Here is a 21,653-nt window from a genome sequence, read left to right on the forward strand (position 1 = left end):
AGCCTAATTAGCAGACAGGCAAATGGGAAAGGAATAGTGTGTCCTTCTCTGGTGTAAAGTAGCAGAGGCAGCCGCTGCAGTCTACATTTGTTTAGATTGGGGGACTGTATTGAAGCAATTGATACTGTATTATAGATGTCTTGTCACTTGTCAAATGTGAAGTGGGCCAAGGGAAGAATAAAAAAGGCTCTTGCCAAGCTGGTGAGATGGCCTGCTTTGCTGCTGTCAGCTCTGATTGCAGTTGATTTTGCAAATAGAATACAGTTGCCGTTACCAGCACTGAAGCATGAATTTTTAATAACAAGAGCACAAACCAGTCAAAGCAAAGCAAACACAATACCTAGCATGGATATTAAAAATAATTGATTACTGGGTATGGGAGAAAAGCATCATATGTACAAGAAAAAAAAAAAGTCTCTTAACCTGTTTCTAGAAGGAGTTCTTTATTGAAAAATGAGAATATACTCTTCAGTGAGTGAGAATAACTGGCTTGAATGATATTATTTTGTTTTCTATTTTGTTTGGTATTTTCATTCAGATATTGTTCTGAATGTTAACTGAACAGTTTATTGGCTTTTATGAGCATTAGACTTACGGAAAATTTCTGTGGAAGGTTTGCAGAAATCTTTTGCTGAATAAAAAAGGACTAGAGAAAAAGACATTTCAAAGTTTAAATCAGTTGGAAAAATAAAAGAACAATTTGAATTTGAGTCTTTTAAAATGGTTTCTAAATAGAAACTATAGAAGGATCCAATTCCTTCTGCGTTTTCTGATCTATGGATTGCATAGAGGACTTTACATTAGCTTCTGCTGAGGTGGTTGGTTTCTGCAACTGTAATGGTGGAATATCTTCCATCCCCTGCTCCCCGCAAAAAGGCTTTTGTTTATTGTATGGTATTATGTATGATCATGTTATAACAGTTAATTCTGCTGGAATCTTTAAGTCGTGTGGTTACAAAAGTGACTGTGGTGAGACAGACTATTGAAGATAAACTTAATTAAATAAATGCCATAGCACTTGAGCACTAGGTAAATGGCTAGCTGTAATGTATTACATGGATGTGATTGCTAAGCCTCTCTATGTCATTTTTGAACAATCATGGAGGACAGGTGAGGTGCCTGAGGACTGGAGAAAGTCCAATGTCACGTCAGTCTTCAAAAAGGGCAAGAAGAATGACCCAGGAAACTACAGGCCAGTCAGCCTCACCTCCATCCCTGGAAAAGTGATGGAACAACTCATCCTGAATGTTATCACTGAACATATGTACAATAAAATGGTTATCGGGGGAGTCAGCATGGCTTCACCAAAGGGAAATCCTGTTTAACGAACCTGACAGCCTTCTATGAGTGCATAACCAGCTGGCTAGATGAGGGGAGAGCAGTGGATGTCATCTACCTTGACTTCAGCAAGGCTTTTGACACTGTCTCCCATAACATCCTCATCAGAAAGCTCAGGCAGTGTGGCTTGGATGAGTGGACAATGAGGTGGATCCAGAGCTGGCTGAATGACAGAGCCCAGAGGGTGGTGATCAATGGCACAGAGTCAAGTTGGAGGCCTGTGGCCAGTGGAGTTCCACAGGGATTGGATCTGGGGCCAGTCTTGTTCAACATCTTCATTAATGACCTGGATGAGGGGTCAGAGTGCACCCTCAGCAAGTTCCCTGATGACACCAAACTGGGAGGACTGGCTGATTCCCCAGAGGCCGTGCTGCCACTCAGCGGGATCTCGACCGGCTTGAGAGTTGGGCAGAGAGGAACCTCATGAGGTTCAACAAGCACAAGTGCAGAGTCCTGAATCTGGGAAGGAACAACCCCCTGCACCAGTACAGGCTGGGGATTGACCTGCTGGAGAACAGCTCTGCAGAGAGACACCTGGGAGTCCTGATTGATAATAAGCTAAATATGAGCTAAATGTGCCCTCGTGGCCAAGAAGGCCAACGGCATCCTGGATGCATCAAGAAGAGTGTGTCCAGCAGGTCAAGGGAGGTTCTTTTCCCTCTCTACTCTGCCCTGGTGAGGCCTCATCTGGAGTCCTGTGTCCAGTTCTGGACTCCTCAGCTCAAGAGGCACATGGAAGTGCTGGAGAGAGTCCAGCGCAGGGCCACCAAGATGATCAGGGGACTGGAACATCTTTCATACAAGGAAAGGCTGTGGGAACTGGGGCTGTTTAGTCTGGAGAAGAGGAGACTGAGGGGTGATCTTATTAATATTTACAAATATCTAAGTGGTGGGTGTCGGGAGATTGGGACGTCCCTTCATGATCCTGTATCTAGCATCAGGACAAGGAGTAATGGGATAAAGCTGGAACACAAAAAGTACCACTTAAACATAAGAAAACTATTTCCCTGTTCAGATGAGGGCGCCCTGGCACAGGCTGCCCAGAGGGGTTGTGGAGTCTGCTTCCTTGGAGGTCTTCAAGACCCTCGTGGACATGTTCCTATGTGACCTTATCTAGGTGACCCTGCTTCTTCTGGGGAGTTGGACTAGATGATCCCTTCCAACCCCTACCATTCTGTGATTCTATGATTCTAGGGTGTCTAGGATAACATGAGGCAAGTCACAGCATAACACTTCTGCACCTTGAATACTTCCGTGATACAGATAAAACTAATGAGCCAGACAAGCGTGTTTGTCTAGATTTTTAGTGAGAACCAATGTCAAGTTCTCATCTCTTAGGGATGTGCTCAGAGACCACTGCCAATTCTTTTTTCTTTAGTGGAAGTTTGTTAATAGTTAGGTATGGTAATAATACTGAGATTTTACACTACATTGTAATAACAGTTGGGATTTTTGTACCTATCAAAAATTACCCATGATCTTGATATTTTATAAAATTTCAAGCTAGAGATAGAACATAGCAAGATAGTGCTGTGATAACATTTTCTATGTTCACGGTTTTTAATGTCCAAGGATGTAAGTGCACGTCTTCTGAGAGTCTTCCTGTGTAATAATTTGACTTAATTTTATGCTTTTCTACAGTAAAAATTGCCAAACAGCCAGAACTTTGAGTTGGCTAAACAGCTCATTCCCCGTAATACTTTTTTTCCCATAAATCTTGTTTAGAATTGTTTTAGAAATCAGAAGAATTTCCCAGTAAGCATCCATTTCAAGAACCATTAAACTTTCCTGTCTGTCAACTGAAGTAAAGATATTTTGTTCTAGTCTGCTAGATCAGCAGAGAAAAGTTTTCTTCTCCCTGTTCATTTTCAGGTCTGTATATCTATGGGACAGAACTGAGGATGGGAGTATTTCTACTGTCATGTTTGCCTGCAGAAAAACCCAGAGCAGCTGTGTATGTCAGAAACAGGATTGTTTCCTTCCCTTTGAGAGGAAGTTGTACTTATTCTGTGATTGCTGATTCAAAGGCTCCTGGCTATACTGTTTCTGGTCAAAATACACAAATTATTAAATTTTTATGCAAGTGAATGTGTGAACTTAGACACAGATTAACACAGGACAGAGATGGATGAGGTAAAATTGAGTCTGATTATTGCTGCTGTGAGGAACTGATTTTGGCACTACTTGTGAATTTTAGAGGGATATTAACAGTGTCTTTCAACTTGTTGTGTAGTCTTTAAGCATAACTTTGGCTTTAGACTGTCAGTTCCTTCCTATGGTATGTTCAACTCTGACCTTCACAGGGAACCAAGGTAAAGCTGCAATCATTTATATGAAGACGAAAAAAAGCATACACATTTGATTCTTATCTCTCTGTTCCCATGCAGTGATGCTTGTAATGTTGGTTGTCTTAGAAATGTATGTAATATTAGTAATTGCTGTGTTATCAGCTGCTAGACATGTATTTGGTGCTCCTTGCAGGCACATTGATATTGTAGAAATTCATAAGTTAAGATGGATACGAATCTCAGTGCTGTAGGTGGCTGCAGAGCTGCTCAATTTTTAAAACTTTTCTATGTATCACTTGGATGATAAGCTACATCCCCCTTTCCATGTTGAGTTTTGAAGCCTCAATTTTTGTTTTACTTGTATTAAACAGGAGGTTTTATTTTGACTCACAAGTGAAATATTCTGGAAGCACAGAACCAATTCATTTGACTTTGTTACATTTGTTTCTGCTGTAGTTGCTATACTATTGTAGCTTGCTTTCTGATCTCTGTAGTTCATAGAATCATAGAACGGTAGGGTTGGAAGGGACCTTAGAGATCATCTAGTCCAACTGAAAAGGGATGTCCCAACCTCCTGACACCCACCACTTAGATATTTGTAAATATTAATAAGATCTCCCCTCAGTCTCCTCCAGACTAAACAGCCCCAGCTCCTGCAGCCTTTCCTCATAAGGAAGATGTTCCAGTCCCCTGATCATCTCGGTGGCCCTGTGCTGGACTCTCTCCAGCACTTCCCTGTCCCTCTTGAGCTGAGGAGCCCAGGACTGGACACAGGACTCCAGATGAGGCCTCACCAGGGCAGAGTAGAGGGGGAGAGGAACCTCTCTTGACCTTCTGACTACACTCTTCTTCAGTTACGGATGAGTGTCCTGGACAGAGCAGATGCTCTCTCTAACAATGACTTTTTTGGTTTTTTCCTCTTTGGCTATTAAGATACAATTTTAATTTGCATTAGAAAATCAAATGTTTTCTACAAGTTTAAATTTATTAAGGATTAGGACCTTTTGGGAGGTTTTCTTGTAAAGAGACTATGTGATGGTAGATGAGCTGCATTGTTTGAGGTAATATTAATCCATATATTAAATGTCCTGCATTCCTTTTCTGTTGTTGTCAAGCTATCATGCTCTGGACAAAGCAGTGTCTGGTGGCTCTGTAAGACTTTTGGAGATGGTAATGCCAGAAAAAACCAAGTATGTGTAATACTTAGCACCATGAGAGTTGATAACAGGGAAGTACTTCTATCAAAACATCAACACAAATAAGTTAAATAAAAGATATATAAAAGCCTTTCTATTTGATCTGGCTGTTAAAATACTGTTTTTAACACATAGATCAGTTTGGAAAACAACCTTTTCACTATTTTGAAAGTTTTTCTTTCTACTTAAAATTTTTTCCGTGTTGTTTTGGTTTTGTTGTGATTTCTATTCCAGAGATGTCAGTGTAGGCCTAAGACTACTGGTCCTGGGGTAATCCTTGATGTAGAGAGCAAGAACAGCATCTCAAACTATGAACTGCTTTTGTTCCCAGATAGCTTTTTAATACCTTTCTTGAATTTGATTTACTCTGAAGTACAGTGAAGCAGTTGACAGTGTCACTTCTCATTCCTGCTGTTTGCCATTATATATAGTTAGCCTTTCAAAAATGATTTGTCAGAACATATATCTAGCAGAGAAGCATAGTAGAAGCAGAGATATAAGCTATATATTGGACTTCTGTCCACTGTAGTCTTTTTTAAGAAAACAATTGGTCAATTTTTCTCTGTTCAGGAGGTAAACCAACACTTTTAAGCATAATGAAAAATATCAAATGCTGTTGTAGGTATCTCATTATTTTTATTAAGTAAGGGTATTAAAATCCAGGAGATCCATAAAGCTTTTGAAAATGAATACTTTCACTAGCAGTGCCTTCTGAGGATTGCTCATGCATGTTGTTCCCTTAAGAGAAAGGAAACTTGAAAAATAAAAAACTGTTGCTGTGCTTACCTGAAGGGACAATGGAAGAAGGAAACCTGGGGCTGCTCCCTTCTCAACTGGGACTGCAGGTTACCAGTTTTACTATGTCCAGAGAAGCCAGCAGAAGTTTCAAGCATAAGAAACACTCTTCCTGAAAACCTGTTGTTATTTTTCAGACTTTGAAGTTGGAAAATCTGTATTAAGGAAATTTGATGTTAGACATCTCTCTTGCTTTGCTGTCAAGAATGTATAGGCTTTCCCCTCCTCCCTTTTCTCCACATAATTTTGAGCTCCAAGTTTTTGTTGCTTTCCTTCTACTTAAGCCTGCCCTCAAAGTAACTGATACTGTAGTTGTCAAACCTTGTTAGCCAACACTGGCTAACAGGCTACCTTCCTGTGCCAGCACAAGTATTTATGGAGCTCTGCAGTGAACCAGTCTGATTCAGGCTTTATTCCGGCTGTATTCCTGTTGAGTTAGGGGGTTTTTTTGGATCAGCTCTTCAGCATGGTTTGCAACATGCAGCAATGCATGTGAGAAGATGTCATACAGAAGTGAGAATAAGTAGTCCATGGACCAGCAGAAAGACAGCACAGCTTCATTCAGGAGCACATATCAAACTATGTCCTCCATGCTGTGCAGCAAACTTGTTCAGGTGATGCGGCAACATTGCTTTTCTAGATCCTTTCCTTTTATTGTACACTTGTAGCCTGATCACTGTTTCTTTTCATTGCTTCTAGGAGATTATTTGGAGATTAGACTCTGATGTACAAAGCAAAAAGCAAACAGCAGAACAGTCCAACTCTCAAAGTGAATGTGAATTTGTTTTGATGTGCAATAGACTCAATTTGTGAGTCTCTAGAACTTCATATGCATGCCTAGGTATGAATTATTTCTAGAAGAATATTCTCATGAGGATTTGAATTTCTGTTACTGGGCTCAAAAGATATATCCCATGTGAACCATTTTCATTCAATCTGGGCTGTTGGTGGGAACCTACTGGTGTTTACTGGTCTTGATAAAGTGCTGCCAGTGACTTTTGTTCTGTTTTCCGGATTTTGCATGTTGATAAATGATAAAAACTCCCTATCAGCTTTCGAACGCCACAACATCAATTTAGTAACAGAGTAGGAAAAAGACGCATACCCATATTTCTCTTTTTGTGCCAAAGTGTACATGGGTGAACATGAGGAAGATGTGTTAAGAAACTGGATGTTTTACTATGCGTTCTTTTGTACTGTTTTTGTACTGGTAAAAGAAGTGTCCAGAAAGATGACACTGAAGATGCCATTTGTTTGTGAAGTGTGGTCAAGGTTGTTGCATGGCACCCTTTCCACAGGCAGTGAAGCTTTACAGTTGGGAGGAAGAATAGAGAGAAAAGAACAAGAATCTTATTGCCCCAGAATTAGTTTTGCATCGGCTTTGGCCAGATGAGAGATACTTTCTGTAGTTGCAACTTGCTTTCTTGTTGGGTCGTCTGGAGCAAATCATTAATGTAATTTGTTTACAGAATGCACAAGTCTTCTGTTTGCCCTTTTGTAGGGCTTGTGTGTGAAAATAGTCTGATGCACAGATACATCTAGTAGAAAGTTTGATTGAGATGAGGAATTCTTTATAACATGATGAAATATTTGGACTTACTCTGACCATTTTATTTTTAATTATTCTAGGTAGAGATTGCTGTGTTTCATATTAGTAGGAATCACAGAATCTTAAGGGTTGGAAGGGACCTCGAAAGGTCATCAGTCCAACCCTCCTGCCAGAGCAGGACCACCTAGAGTAGGTCACACAGGAACTTGTCCAGATGGGTTTTGAATATCTCTAGAGAAGGAGAGTCAACAGCACATCTGGGCAGCCCATTCCAGTGCTCCATCACCCTTAGAGTGAAGAAATTTTTCCTTGTATTTCTTTGGAACCTCTTGTGTTTCCAGCATGTACCCACTGCACCTTGTCCAATCATTGGACATTACTGAGAAGTGCCTGGCTCCATCCTCCTGACACCCACCCTTTACATATTTGTAAACATTAATGAGACCACCCCTCAGTTTCCTCTTCTCCAAGCTGAAGAGCCTTGGCTCCCTCAGTCTTTCATCATAAGGGAGATGCTCCACTCCCTTCATCATCTTGGTGGCCCTGTGCTGAACTCTTTCCAGCAGCTCCCTGTCCTTTTTGAACTGAGGGGCCCAGAACTGGACACAGTATTCCAGATGTGGTCTCACAAGGGCAGAGTAGAGGGAGAGGAGAACCTCTCTCAACCTACTCGCTACAGCCCTTCTAATACACTCCAGGATGCCGTTGGCCTTCTTGGCCACGAGGGCACATTGCTGGCTTGTGGCCATCCTGCTGTCCACCAAGAACCCCAGGTCCCTTTCCCCTACTCTGCTCTCTAACAGTTAATTCCCCAACCTGTACTGGTACATGGGATTATTCTTTCCCAGATGCAAGACTTGCCCTTGTTAAATTTCATTAGATTTCTCCCCACCCAACTCTCCAGCCTGTCCAGGTCTCACTGACTGGCAGCACAGCCTTCTGGTGTGTCAGTCACTGCCCTCAGTTTCGTATCATCAACAAACTTGCTGACAGTGCCCTCTGTTCCCTCATCAAGATCAGTAATGAATATATTGAATAGTACTGGTCCCAGCACTGACCCCTGAGGGACTCCACTAGACACAGGCCTCCAACTAGACCCTGCCTCATTGATCACCATTCTCTGCCTTCTTCCCTTCAACCAGTTAACAATCCACCTCACTACCTGATCATTCAGCCCACACTTTCTCAGTTTTGCTGCCAGGATGCTGTGGGAGGCAGTGTCAAATGCTTTATTGAAATCCAGATAAACCACATCCACTGCACTACCACCATCTATCCACCTGGTTACATCTTCATAAAAGGCTATCAGGTTGGTCAAACGTGACTTCCCCTTGGCAAAGCCATGTTGACTGCTCCTAATGGCTCTCTTGTACTTTAAATGCCTGGAGACAGCCCCCAGGATAAATCATTCCATCACCTTTCCAGGGATGGAGGTGAAGCTGACTGGTCTGTAGTTACTTGGCTCCTCCTTCTTACCCTTTTTGATGACTGGAGCGACATTTGTTCTCCTCCAGTCCTCAGGCACCTCTCCTGTTCTCCATGACTTACTGAAGATGATGGAGAGTGGTTTATCAATGACTTCTGCCAGCTCCCTCAGCACCTGCAGGTGCATCCCATCAGGGCCCATGGATTTATGTACATCCAGATTACTCAGCTGATCCTTAACCCAGTGCCCATCAGCCAAACAAAACTCCTCCTTAAACCTGACTTCCTCTAGAGTCTGGGGCTCCTGAGGACAGGCTCCAGCAGTATAGACAGAGGCAAAGAAGGCATTCAGTAACTCTGCCTTCTCTGTATCCTCTGTCACCAGGGCAACTGCCTCATTCAACAGCGGGCCTACATTGCCTCTAGTGTTAGTTTTATCTGCAGTGTATTTGAAGCAGCCCTTCTTGTTGTCCTTGACCTCCCTTGCAAGGCACAATTCAAACGAGGCTTTACCTCCCCACATCCGCTGACAAAAGTCTTATATTCATCCCAAGTGGCCATCCCTTCCTTCCATGATCTACATACTCTCCTCTTCCACTTGAGGTTGCCCAACAGTTCCTTATTTAACCATGCGGGTCTCATGGTTCCCGTGCTTGATTTCTTACCCACTGGGATGCTCTGATCCTGAGCCTAGACTGAGTGAAAGATTGCTCTCACTGTACAATAAGATTGCCAGCACAAATAGCTAGTTGAGAACTAACTCAGACAAGTCTGTATTTCAATAAAAGTTGATGTCACCATTTTAAGCAAATCTCTTCTCATTTTACTTACAGTGGCAGTTCACAGCCTACTGTGCTGCATTGAAGTGTTCACATCAATAGCAAAGAAAATGACACCGTGAATGGTTTTCTTCCCAGGTGCTGAAGAAGTCTTGCTGCTCGCTAGGAGGACTGACCTGAGGAGGATTTCCCTGGATATGCCTGATTTCACTGACATTATTCTTCAGATAGACAATATCAGACATGCAATTGCCATAGACTACGATCCTGTGGAAGGCTACATCTACTGGACTGATGATGATGTCCGGGCAATTCGTCGGGCCTACCTTGATGGCTCTGGAGCACAGACTCTGGTAACCACGGAAATCAACCATCCAGATGGCATTGCTGTGGATTGGGTGGCAAGGAACCTGTACTGGACTGATACTGGAACAGACCGCATTGAAGTGACCCGGTTGAATGGGACATCAAGAAAGATCATCATCTCAGAAAACCTAGATGAACCTCGAGCAATAGTGCTTAATCCTTTAATGGGGTATGTTTTATGTTTATTGATAGCCCTGTGATAGATCTTTGGGTCCAGTTTATGATCTCCTGAAACTGAAAATCTGTCAATTGCGAGATTATGTGTTTATTACAAATGTTCTGGAAATAACTGTCTTTCCCTTGCTTCATTCCTTTAATACTGTGTACATAAAATGTGACTTCTAAACATGCTGTTCTTCAGTTATCCTCTACATTGCATGTTTGGTTGAATTTTTGTTCCTCTGCGTGTTCAGTTCTTCATAACTATGAAAGAATTGAGCTACTGCACATTTTCAGTAGTTTAATTTATTTAATGCTCAAACTTTATGTTGTCATCACTGATTACACTTCAAGTTGGCTTATTTAGTGCAGTTGGGAAAGCAAAAAGTTAGTAGATTCTTTCAAACTCCAGACAAATATTGACACTTTTTTGTCTTGTGTGCTTTGTGTATTGACTGTTTCCCTTCTGTTTTCTTACAGCTACATGTATTGGACGGACTGGGGTGAAAGTCCAAAGATAGAATGTGCTTATTTGGATGGCTCAGAAAGGCGAGTTCTGGTGAATACGTCCCTAGGTTGGCCTAATGGCTTGGCACTGGATCTTGAGAAAAACAAGCTTTACTGGGGAGATGCAAAAACAGATAAAATTGAGGTGAGTAAAAGAGCCATACATGAGCATATTCTTAAGAAACATGTGCTGTTCTCATGTGCCACCTCATGTCTTGGATACATTTATCTGTCTTTTGAGTAGTCTGTTTTTTTAACATTAACATTATATTTAGCATAACAAGACATTTGAGAAGAAAGGAAACACATTCATGTGGTTCAGCAAACTTTTGCAAGAATTGTTTGTTCTGTCTCATTGTTACAAGTCTAACTGATTTGCTTGAAATCTTAGGTTTTACCTAAGGCTTTGGCAACATGTTGGGCCACTTGGATGTAACCTCTTTAAAAGATGTTTTCATGTGTCTGTAGTGCTTGGAACTAGTATTTAAAATTGCTGTGTGTGAATGACTTTGATGTGAAGTTTGTATACAGGAGAAGGTGGATGGAGGCCCTAGAGAGCCATATTTCTGGATCTTAATGATTATATGGCATCCAGATGCATTTACAAGAAGTAATTTTTAATGTACTTATCTGCTTTGAACACAGTGTGGATATTCTACATCTGAATTTGAGGAGGGGAAATCCTCTTCAAAATGTTTTATAAACATTTATACAATATTTAGTATTTTAATTATTGTGTAGTGGTTTTGCCTGGGCCAGGTTTTTGGTAGCAGGGAGGTTACAGGGGTGGCTTCTTTAAAGAAAGAGCTGCCAGAAGCTTCCCCTGTAGCTGCTAGGGTTAATTCCAGTCAATTCTAAGGGGGACCCTGCAACTGACAAAGGCCTGGCCAATTAGTGTCTGAGGTAATGCCTCTGTGAATAGCGTGTTTGAGAAGGGGAAGAAGTTGCTGTGCAGTTGCTAAACTGCAGCAGCAACAGGGAGTGAGAATGCGAAAACATCTCCACAGACACCAAGGTCAGTGGAGAAGGAGGGGGAGGAGGGTGCTTAGGCCCTGAAAGAAAGACTCCTCTGTGACCTGTGGTGCAGCCCGTGGTGAGGCAGCTGTGCCCGTGCAGTCCATGGAGGCCACCAGGGAGCAAAGATCCACTCACAGCCTGTGGAGGAGCCCACGCCAGAGCGGGCGGATGCCTGCAGGAGGCTGTGACTCCATGGGAAGCTCACATTGGATCAAGTTCCTGGCAGGACCTGGGAACCCATGGGGAGAGAGGAGTCCATGCCAGAGCAGGTTTGCTGTCAGGACTTGTGATCCTGTGAGGGACTCAGGCTGGAGCAGTCGGTACCTGAAGGACTGTTCTCCCAGTGGGTGACCCACGCTGGGGCAGGGTGTGAGGAGCTGCTCCCATGGGAGGCCCCATGCTGGAGCAATTTGTGAGGAACTGTGGCCTGTGGCAAGGACTCACTTTGGTGAAGTTCCTGAGGACCCCACAGTGTAGCAGTGGGAAGTGTGAGGAGGCTTCCCTCTGAGAAGAAGCAGCAGCAAAGTCCATCTGTAGTGAACTGACCATAAGCCCATCCCCTCCACGACTGTAGGGGAAGGAAGGAGAGTCCTGGGAAGAGGGAGGGATGGGGGGAGGTGTTTTAAGATTCAATTTTATTTCTCATCTCCCTGCTCTGATAGTTCTTAAATAAACCCTTTTTTCCCCAGCTTGAGTGTTTTGCCTGTGACGCTAATGGCTGAGTGATCTCCCTGTCCTTATCTTGACTCAAAAACTTCTTGTTATATTTTTCTCTCCCTGTCCGGTTTATGAGGGGGAGTAGTATTATGACTTGGTGGGCATCTGACACCCAGCCAGGGCTAAACTACTGCATATTGAAAGAATGCCTGATAGAACATGGTGTGATGCTCTTACACTCTTATTTCTTTGGAAGGAATTTTCTTAAAAATACAAAATTTCCAATTGCTCCAACGCTAGACAAAGTGGACAAATTATCTGTTTGTTTGTTATTACATGCTCCCAGGAGTAAGTTACATTTGAAATATGGTTAAAGCAGGTGTCTGTACAGTCTAGTCATGGACATTGACAATTGCACCAGGGAGGTGCAATTTCAAGAGACACTCTTCTAAAGGAGGTGCCTTTTTCCCATTGTTTTTGCATTAGTATCCTATGATTAAATCTTAATCTAAAAGACTAATTCTGCTACCAGAGAAGTGAAACAAGTCTTAAGATATCACTGTGGAGAACTGACTCCCCAGGTAGTTTCACTCAAAGCAGAAGATTAAATAACTTGAGTTAGAATTAAGGGGTTAGGATGGGGATTCTGAGCATGTGTTCATGAGATTGCGGTTTCAGTGAATTATTAACAACAGTATTCAACTGAGCGGAAATTCAGTAAATTGTTAGAGCTTGATAATATTGTCAAGTAGAAGGGCATGTGGCTTTTGTGTAATCTAGGAATACTGATCAACAGTCACCTATTCATTTGTTGTGAAGATGTTCATGGAGTTGCTGAAGATCTGTATTTAACGGTGACCTTTCTTGCATGAGTATGTCCATTTAATTTGAGACAGTTGAGGATATTGGTAAAGAATATGGATACAGCCAGATGTTGTGAAGAAATATCAAACTGTTGCTTAAGATACTGTTGTGTTCTCCACCACCATCAATGCTTAGTTTCTAAATAAAGTAGTTGTTTGAGAAGTACGTCTGTTATGGTCAGTTGTGCTCATGTTTCAAAGAAGGAAAAATTAGATTCTGAACCTCAGTCTAAAGTTGTCTATAGTAGGTTATGATGAATCAGAGGGTTTGAATGACAATATGAGATGTGACCTGAGATCAAGAAAATTTAAAAATTCCCACTATGTTATCATTAAATCATTAAATTTGTCAGCCAGCCAAACATTCCTTTTTAATGTCTCTTTAAATTCCGAGTGACTGGTGGCCATAGGTCTCTTGACCTGGTTGTGGTATGTTCTTAGTATGAAGTAGTTGGGTTTGTTTCCACAAAGATGTCCAGAGAACAATTTGAAAGCTGTCTCTTGTGTGTTTTAATTTGAAAAGAGAATTCTCAGAGGAATTTGAATTGGCTTCAGAGTAAGATCAGGGGAATAGCTACCTAACTGATATAAATTCATAAAAGCAATTATCAAACTAGAATATGAGAGTAAAGACCCCAAAACCAGTTTTTTCTCATTAGAGGAATAATTTAAAAATTTCTTCCTATAGTATCAGCTAGTTTGCTGAAGTCATGTTTTGACTATACAGCTACAACTGTCTTATTTCTGTACCAATACCTAAGAAAAGCAGTCTGGAAAGATTTGCCTTGGTTATGGCCTATGTAGTTGATTGAGTTTTCATGTTATTTGGGGAGCGGGGTAGCATATGCAGAATTTCTAGATACATAAATTTTGAGGAATGACTTTTCTCTCTCAATGTTTTACCCACAGAAACAGGGAAAGCAAAGCTGTCTGCTAGCTCCAAAAATTAACTTCAGTGTTTGGCAATAGCTATGTACTGGGCTTGATGACTGTCAAAAGAGATCCTGCCCCCTGTTCACCTTTCAGCCTGCAGGACAGGAAATGTTCCAGATATCACCTTTTACAACTGGGACCATAGTTACGCAATGTGTTTCATGAGTTTAAGTTGTCTGTTCCATCTCACTTCATTTTAAGGCAGCAAAACCAGGATACTGGCATTAAAGTTTAGGGAAGTCAGAGAAGCCAAAATAAGGGCTTTTTATTCCCTCAGATTTTCTTTTGCTTATTATACTATATTTATGGTTCTCTTCTTTTTGCAAAAAGAGAGAGAAGGGAGTGGCTCAGTTGTTCTTGCAAACAGAAGATATCCTTTACATGAAGTGGATTGTAACATCTGTAGATAGATTTTAATTGTTAGCACAATGTGAAACCTCGATGCTCCTAGCAATGGATTCCACATTTTCTTAGATTAGAACAAGTGTAACTATTCTCATTTTATGTTTCACCCCCACCTCCTTTTTTCTTTTTGCACTTTTTATGCTTGGAGTTTGTTTTTGTTAGCTATCACAAACAAACTCCTTCTGAAGCTGTGTTTACAAATGATTGAACAGGCCCATTTAGGACATGGTGGAGAAAAAAAAAATCATGTATTTTTGCCTACAGTTCTAAACCGTGCTGTGAAGAGATCTGTCATGGTCCATTCTGTACTGGCATGAGTCAAAATGGTACTGGCATGTTATCATTGGAAATCGATGTTAGATGTCTATTGCAGAACTTCCACTAGAAAACAAGTTTTCAGTTTCACTTTTGAAAGATGTGCCAGACATATTTGTGTATTGTGCTCACTTGTAAAAGAACTGTGTGTCTTAACCAGTCACTGACACAGCTCAAGTTTGTGGTTGTTCTCTAACAGAGCTTAATTTCATTAATATTACTCTTGAAAATGAAAAAAAAGTGCACAAAGAAAATATTTTAGAACAGTAGCAAATTAATCCTCTACTCCTATCACCTTCTTTTAAAAACATATAGTTTCTCTTGTGCTTTTTCAGTGCTGTCAATTGACAAGTTTTGTTCTCTAAAAACCACAGTCCCAGATTTCTTGAAAGAACTAGACATTTTCCAGAGACTAATACCTGTGAAAGGCATAAGGTAAAGGAGAAAATTTCCATCTCCACTATTTCCTCCTTTGCATCTACATCTGCCTCAGAATCTCCCAGCTCACTGTGTAGAAACTGCAAAGCAGGAAAAACTGAAACAATTCCCTCTACAACTGTGCAGAGCACGGTTGGAATTTAAGCCTTTAGAGAAAGGAGTATTAAGACTGATGCCCAATAATGCAAAAAGTGCACTATGTAGGCTCCTCTGTGGCTTTATGACAAACTGCTTGTAGATGACAACTGCTTTCATCATATAGCATGCCTTCAACTGCTTTCCATATAAAAAAAAATCAAGAGTGAATATAGCTTGTGTATATTTGTCTTTATCTCTGCTTGATGTTCTGCTCAGCTTCTTGGTAGACAGTCATGCTATTGTCCCTGGGAAGGCCTGTTCCTATACTAAGTTGTTAAACAGTAACTGAACTTTGTACAGCTTGGAAATTTGATAAGCTAAAGACACCTGTCCTGTTTTGCTGGACTTTGAGTTTGAAATGTATTGCAAATATCTATTTTTTGGGGGATTTTGTTTGGTTTTGGTAACACATTGTGACATTACTTTAGGGTACACTTTTCCACAATTGGAAAAGCAGCACTGCAGAGCTGCTGAGGGTACCAAGCAGTGTCCTGTACCAGGAGAGTATGTTTTTATGGTTGTTTTGCTTTCCTGGCAAAACCCCTTTCCTAACATTCCCATCTGCAGCGTTAAGGTGCACAGTCACTTCACAAGCAGTTTGCATCCTGAAGAAGCCATTTGGCAAGGCTTGTCAGGATTTGCATGACTGGAGTCTATGGGGCTTTAGCTGCAAATTTTGGCACCCTGTGGTAATATTGTTTCTAGCTTATAAGTTGTTTTGTTTTTTTGTTAGTTTGGCAAAGTGTACAGCAAGGAAAAATATAGAGCAAATTCTGGGTTGTTTCTGTCAAAATCGTGTGTTTGCACACAACTTCAGCTACGAGGAAGGGATGTGGATTAATCCGACTGAGCTCTGGATTTTACTGACAGAGAAAAGGTACTTTCCAGGAACAAACAGCACATTAATAAGGATTACAGGGTTCCATCAGAGCAAGAAGCAAAGACCCAGTGGCATCCATGTGTAGAGTTTCCTAATTCTCCTTAAAAACAATTTTGTGGTTAGTCAGGTTTTCCCATGTATTATTTCTTCAGCATTTGCTTAAAGTGCCTAAGGTATAATTGCATAATGAGCAATTAATGAATTCTCAGGTGCCTGTTATTATGTATGCATTTTCCTTAAGCTTGTGCAATATTCTTGAAATAAATTTTATGCAGACTATCCCTTCTGGCAACTTCTTGTTATCCTCCCCTTCCCCTCTATTGACAGATGTCCTTCATTGGTCTTTGCAGAAGACTCATAATTGTGTGCAGTAATTCTTTGCAAGTTTGTAGGGTACTTAAGTCTAAAGTTTAGGTCAACACCAGATGACAGTCCTGGAGTTCACTAAAAACATTTTTTGACAATGCAGGTATGTGGGCTGTCCTTGAAATTTAAGGAAACGGTCTTTATAATTAGTTTGTTGTTGATTACATTCTGCATAAATCCTGTAAAAGGACATTTAGAACCATTTGCTATTTAAATGGTAATAGGCTTTAAAGAATTCATTTGTACTGTGGAGAAAAATTAACAACTGAATAAATTTAAGATTGTTCTTTCTAAACAAATCTGATTATACTTCATATATTACATTTTATTTTCCAGTCATTTGACCAAAAAATGCAATATTTTATTTATATAGGAGATATTTTGTCATAACCAAGAAATGTTTGTGTATGTGTTTCTTTGCATTGCCATTTGTCACTGAAGGATTAGAAAGACTATGTGGCATAATAAATTGCTTGGGAGATATTATAGACTAATCTGTTGAAACAGAAATCTCATAGAGAGAACAAGAGATGGAAATTTACCACCACATGCTTATTGGATACAAAAAAACTCAAAGCCTCATTTTTCTATAAATATATGTATTTCAGAAGACAGTTTGTATTTATATTAATGTAAATAATCTCCACACTGCAAATATGTATTAATACATGAGAGCAGAAAAGTGAAATGAATACAGAAATAAGAAATACAGAATCTCCTTGATCTAAATAGATACCAGTCTAAGCAGACAGCTGCAGTAATAGAGTCATTAAAACTAATGAGAGGAAGCATTAATTCTTGTGATTTTTCTTTTTAGACTTCCCAGTGACATTTGATTTGATTTAGAACTGTAAAGGAGGAATGTCAGATAATGTAATTGTTAGAAATAAGTTATTAGTTGAAGCTTGTGCTGTGATCCCTAGATGAAGCATATGTTCATGATGTCTTATACTTTTTGCTTCTGATACATTTGCAAATTATATCCCTTCTAGATGCAAGTGCTACATGTTTGAAGTAATTGTATGTCAGCACAATATAACACGTCTGTTTGTGTTGAATAGCATGTGTCAGAATTGGGCTAGCAAACTGTGTCTGTGTCCCTGCTGTTCAAGTTGCTGCTCTGTTCAGCGCAAATTCCTGCCACCTGGGCTGCTTCTCTAAATCCTGCTGTTCCTACCACTTCTGGTTTACTTTGTTTTTTTATTGGTTTTGGGTTTTTTTTTTCAATATTCTACTTTTCTGCCTGGGATTAAGCTATGTTGTTGGGGCAGTGACATGTGTACATGTTTGTGGCCATTGCGTATGGCATTTTTGGAGGCTGTGTATGTGGTTTATGAGCATCGTATACCATTGTGGTTTTATTCGTTTTAAATAGCTGTTAGGCTTGTGTGTTGCTATGCGCTTTGCTTGAAGAACCAGGAAACACAAGTGTGGTTGTAGGTGGATGTGGGGTTTTTTTGTTTTTATATTGCTTGAATGGAGCTTCTCAGCAAACATTATCACGAGAGCTGTGTCTGTAGCATTATCCAAAGACCTGGCATATAACTGATTGTCTTTTAAGATTCTGAAGAAAGATTCTGAGCTTAGGACCAAATTTTCATCAGCAGTCAGATTATCATTGTAGAATGGATAGGAGAAGTCATTTGAAGGAGGGACTAGCTTAAAATGCAGTTGCAGGGTTCTGGCAGTTCCTGGATTTTGTTAAGACTGATGACAAATTAGTTGTGATTGTGTTTTCCAGAGGGACATTGCAGAGGTGAGTTGTCTGTAGGGAAGAGTGGTGTCTTTTTACTTCAATGCTTTTAATGGTGACAATTATAAATATCTCTGGAGAGTTGTATAAAGAATAAAACAGATTCTCACCAATTCTACAGAATTTTATATAGCCTGACAGGGCTCCTTCAGTGGAAAGGGGGTGTGCATCTTCAGGAAGAAGAAGGAAACCTGTCAGCTAAGGAAAGAGGGGTTTTTATTGTCTCCTCTTCATCTGCCTCATGGCTGTGTTCTGCTTGCAACATCAGACTCATCACCAGATTTGAAGTGAAAAAGAAGCACCTCAGTTGAGAGTGGCAGGGATGTGAGTGGACTCTCAACTTCCTCTGCTGAAGGGATTTAGAGTTTTATGCTCAAGTGTGTTTGGAATGATCTTTCTTAACTAGTTGTTCCAGCATTGTACGTGTCAGTTTGTAGTGGTGAACAGGGACTGCCAAGATAACCTACAGCGATCTGTAATGTCGAGCAGCTCAAACTGCTGTGTGATTTCAGATTCTGATGCTTTCTTATGAATTCAAAGGATTTCCTGGTTTGAGACTACCTCTTTCTGGAACACAAACATGGCCGTCCACTACATGCTAACACACAATGTCCATATCCTCTTTAGGAGCATAGAGACTTCTAGCTCCACTCTTCTAGTTGCAATATAAAGTTGTATGTATTTTGCTTACTGCTTAACTGGAAAATTCAATATTTTATACCTGGAATGACATAAACTTTTTATACTCTTAAAACAACTACTACCAAGTGTGGGAGCTGCTGAAGAAAGTCAGACCAGGGTTCACAAAATGAGATGCTTTAATCAATCAGAACATAAGTCTTGCGCATTTCTGCTCTAAGCTCTGTAGAAAGGAAGTGTTCACAGAGCAGAAGCTGAATGGAAGAAGGTGAACTTACCAAGGTGAATTCTCTCCTGGCCATTTTCAGTGTTCTGAGTTAGCTACCGGGTGAACTTGTATCTGAGCACTGAGCAAGAGAAAGACGACAATGTTAATTGAAGACGAAAGTATGTTTGGTATAAGGGACACATCTAAACTTTGGCCAATTCCATCTGGTGTTCAGTAGTGCTCTTAGATGAACATATCATTTTCCATTTTCCAACAGTCTTGAGTAAAACCTTTTCTGCTGTACCAGAAGGGACAGGATAGAGGGTGCCTCCAGAGGTAGATGATGACCTAGCCTCAATTGGTCTTGTCTCTTAAGACCTTTTGTATGAAATGCAGCAGGCCAGTAGACAGAGGTGTGGAGGCTTCAGTCCTCAAGGGAAATGTTTTGGACCAAAAATATTGTACCTTATCTCCTCAGCAGCATGTGGTGCCCTGAGCACATTCTTAGATCTTTAAGCTGTTTCCCAGACAACTTCAAGTAAAAATCAAGATTCCAGTTCTTGTCTGGAATGCAAGTTATGCTTTACTTCCCTCCCTAGGATCAACTTCCTATATTTAAAGAGGGATTTTGTGTTTAGTGGTACAAAAACTTCTGTACTTATGAAGTGTGGAAGTGGACCACTTTTTATTAGAATCTGGTATCTTTTCTAGTGCCGAGTAAGTATGTCTTTTTCCAGTTACTGAGAAAAAGATGTCTTCTATGGAAGCTGGAGTAACCTGGAGGTTTTTTGTCAGACTGGCAGATAGGATAATTAAGTTTTAAAGTTTTAAACTTGAAGTTTGAGTTTTAAACTTGAAGTTACTTGCTATGTTGTTTACGAGTTGGCACGAGGATTATTTTTTTAAAATCCTATTGCCCTTTTTGCATTTGTTTTCCTACTTTCTCCTGTTCTCTTCCAAGAAAAATACTGAGCTTTGCCATACAGTGTACCCATGACTTGGAGGGAATATGATTTATGCTGTCCAGGAGTTGTGATCCCACAGACATTATCTTATAGCAATGTTGAGAGAGACTTGCTTTTCTGATACTTTGGAGGTAGCTGTAAACATGCAGAGCGTACTCTATTGTGTCACTTCATTTGTCACTGTAGTTTGGGAACTAACTTGTTACTGGGGAATAGCCCTTCCCCTCCTCTTATTTTCCTATTCCTATTGCTGTTTTGGAAGGAAGCTATCAGAGATAAACCTGTTTGTGTCTGGAACTCTCCTTCTTATATGTAATCCTTTGAACCCACTGTGGAGGACACCAGATCCTTCTTGGTGTTTTGTGACCTGAGGTGTGAACTTTTTAAATGAATAATAGAGAGTTTTGTGGCACAAACACAAATTCTACCCATCTACTATTTTGGCTTTGTTGGATTTTTAAGGCTTCTGCATTGGTGATGGTTTTACAGCACCACAGAAAACAATGTTGTAAAGCATCAGCTGGATTGTCTTGAGCAATGCTGACAAGGCAGGTGGTGATACCACACATGCCTATCGGCAGAAACTTCTGCAACCTTTGGTTGTGAAACACGTGAACTTGGATGCTGTTAGAAACAAGAGACCTGACATGATGGACTGGCCTGGTAGGATTCCCGTATATCTGAAGAATGCACACTAAAAACAGAGATGTGGAATTGGCTTTTTGTGCCACATCTTATTAGTGACATTTTGAAAGCCATCGGTACCATTTTTAGACTGATATCATCCAGCCCCAATGTGAAAGACAGACATGACAGGCACCACCAGCCTACCCTAGTTCTCCCAAGGTTGCCTGCAACGGTGGGAAATTTTTCTGATAAATATCCATAGTGTAGATGAGACCAAAGGTTTTTGTGTCTATTTAGCCTTTCTTAAAATTCTTCAGTGTGCTGATGGGATAGCAGTGACTCAAAGGAAGTTCCTTTGCTTGGCTTGATTGACCAGAGTCATTCTGTGGGAAAAGATTCTAACTTATTCTAAACTGAAGGTGACCCTTGCCTTTTTGTGAGCAATAAAGACATAATAGAGGCCCAGTTAGGGTTCAGTGGAACCCCCACAGCCATCTGCACACTTCATTGGCAGAAGTGGCTTTCACTTGAACTTGCATTTGACAAGTGTTTTCTGTCTCTTTCTCATTCAGAAGGGTCCTTCAAAGCCAAGTAATTGAAAGCTCTCACCCCTCGCTCCTTTTCCTCCTTCCCCCTAGACTTGCTTAAATTGCAGGACAACTGGTATTCAGTGTTAATGAGTAAAAATTCATGTGCTTCCAAAGTTCACTTTTTTTTTCCTTCACATAGGGTTGTTTCTAAAAAGATGCCTCTTATCCACAGTCTCCAGCACCAGTTTCACAAAGGAAAAGTTGGAGGAAAAAAAGTTTCTGTTACATCTTGAGTTGCCATTTCTCTCTCTCCCGCCCCCTCTTTGTTTTTTTTCATCAAGCTGGACTTTTTGAAATGAAACACAAATCAGGTCTCTGGAATAAAAGGTTGTGAGTATGCCTTGTGGCATTTGGAATGAGACTATTCACTGCCTGAATGACTATAAATAGAAAGCAAGGAGCTGCGTATTTCTCAGTTCAGGCTCCCTGCAAAGAAGCGCCCTTCCCAGTTAAAGGG

The 21,653-nt window shown here is 40.6% G+C and overlaps 1 protein-coding gene across 1 annotated transcript in view; it reads left to right on the top strand.

Moving 5' to 3' along the window:
- Positions 1-21,653, top strand: part of LRP5 (LDL receptor related protein 5) — a 153,451-nt gene that overhangs the window by 67,667 nt on the left and 64,131 nt on the right. Inside the window, exons 6-7 of the mRNA XM_061999256.1 lie at positions 9,509-9,905; positions 10,376-10,547. Of these exons, the coding sequence (XP_061855240.1) occupies positions 9,509-9,905; positions 10,376-10,547 (569 nt within the window). The remainder of the gene's footprint in view (positions 1-9,508; positions 9,906-10,375; positions 10,548-21,653) is intronic.

This window comes from Colius striatus, chromosome 7 (genome assembly GCF_028858725.1).
Source record: "Colius striatus isolate bColStr4 chromosome 7, bColStr4.1.hap1, whole genome shotgun sequence".
NCBI classification, from domain to species: Eukaryota; Metazoa; Chordata; class Aves; order Coliiformes; family Coliidae; genus Colius; species Colius striatus.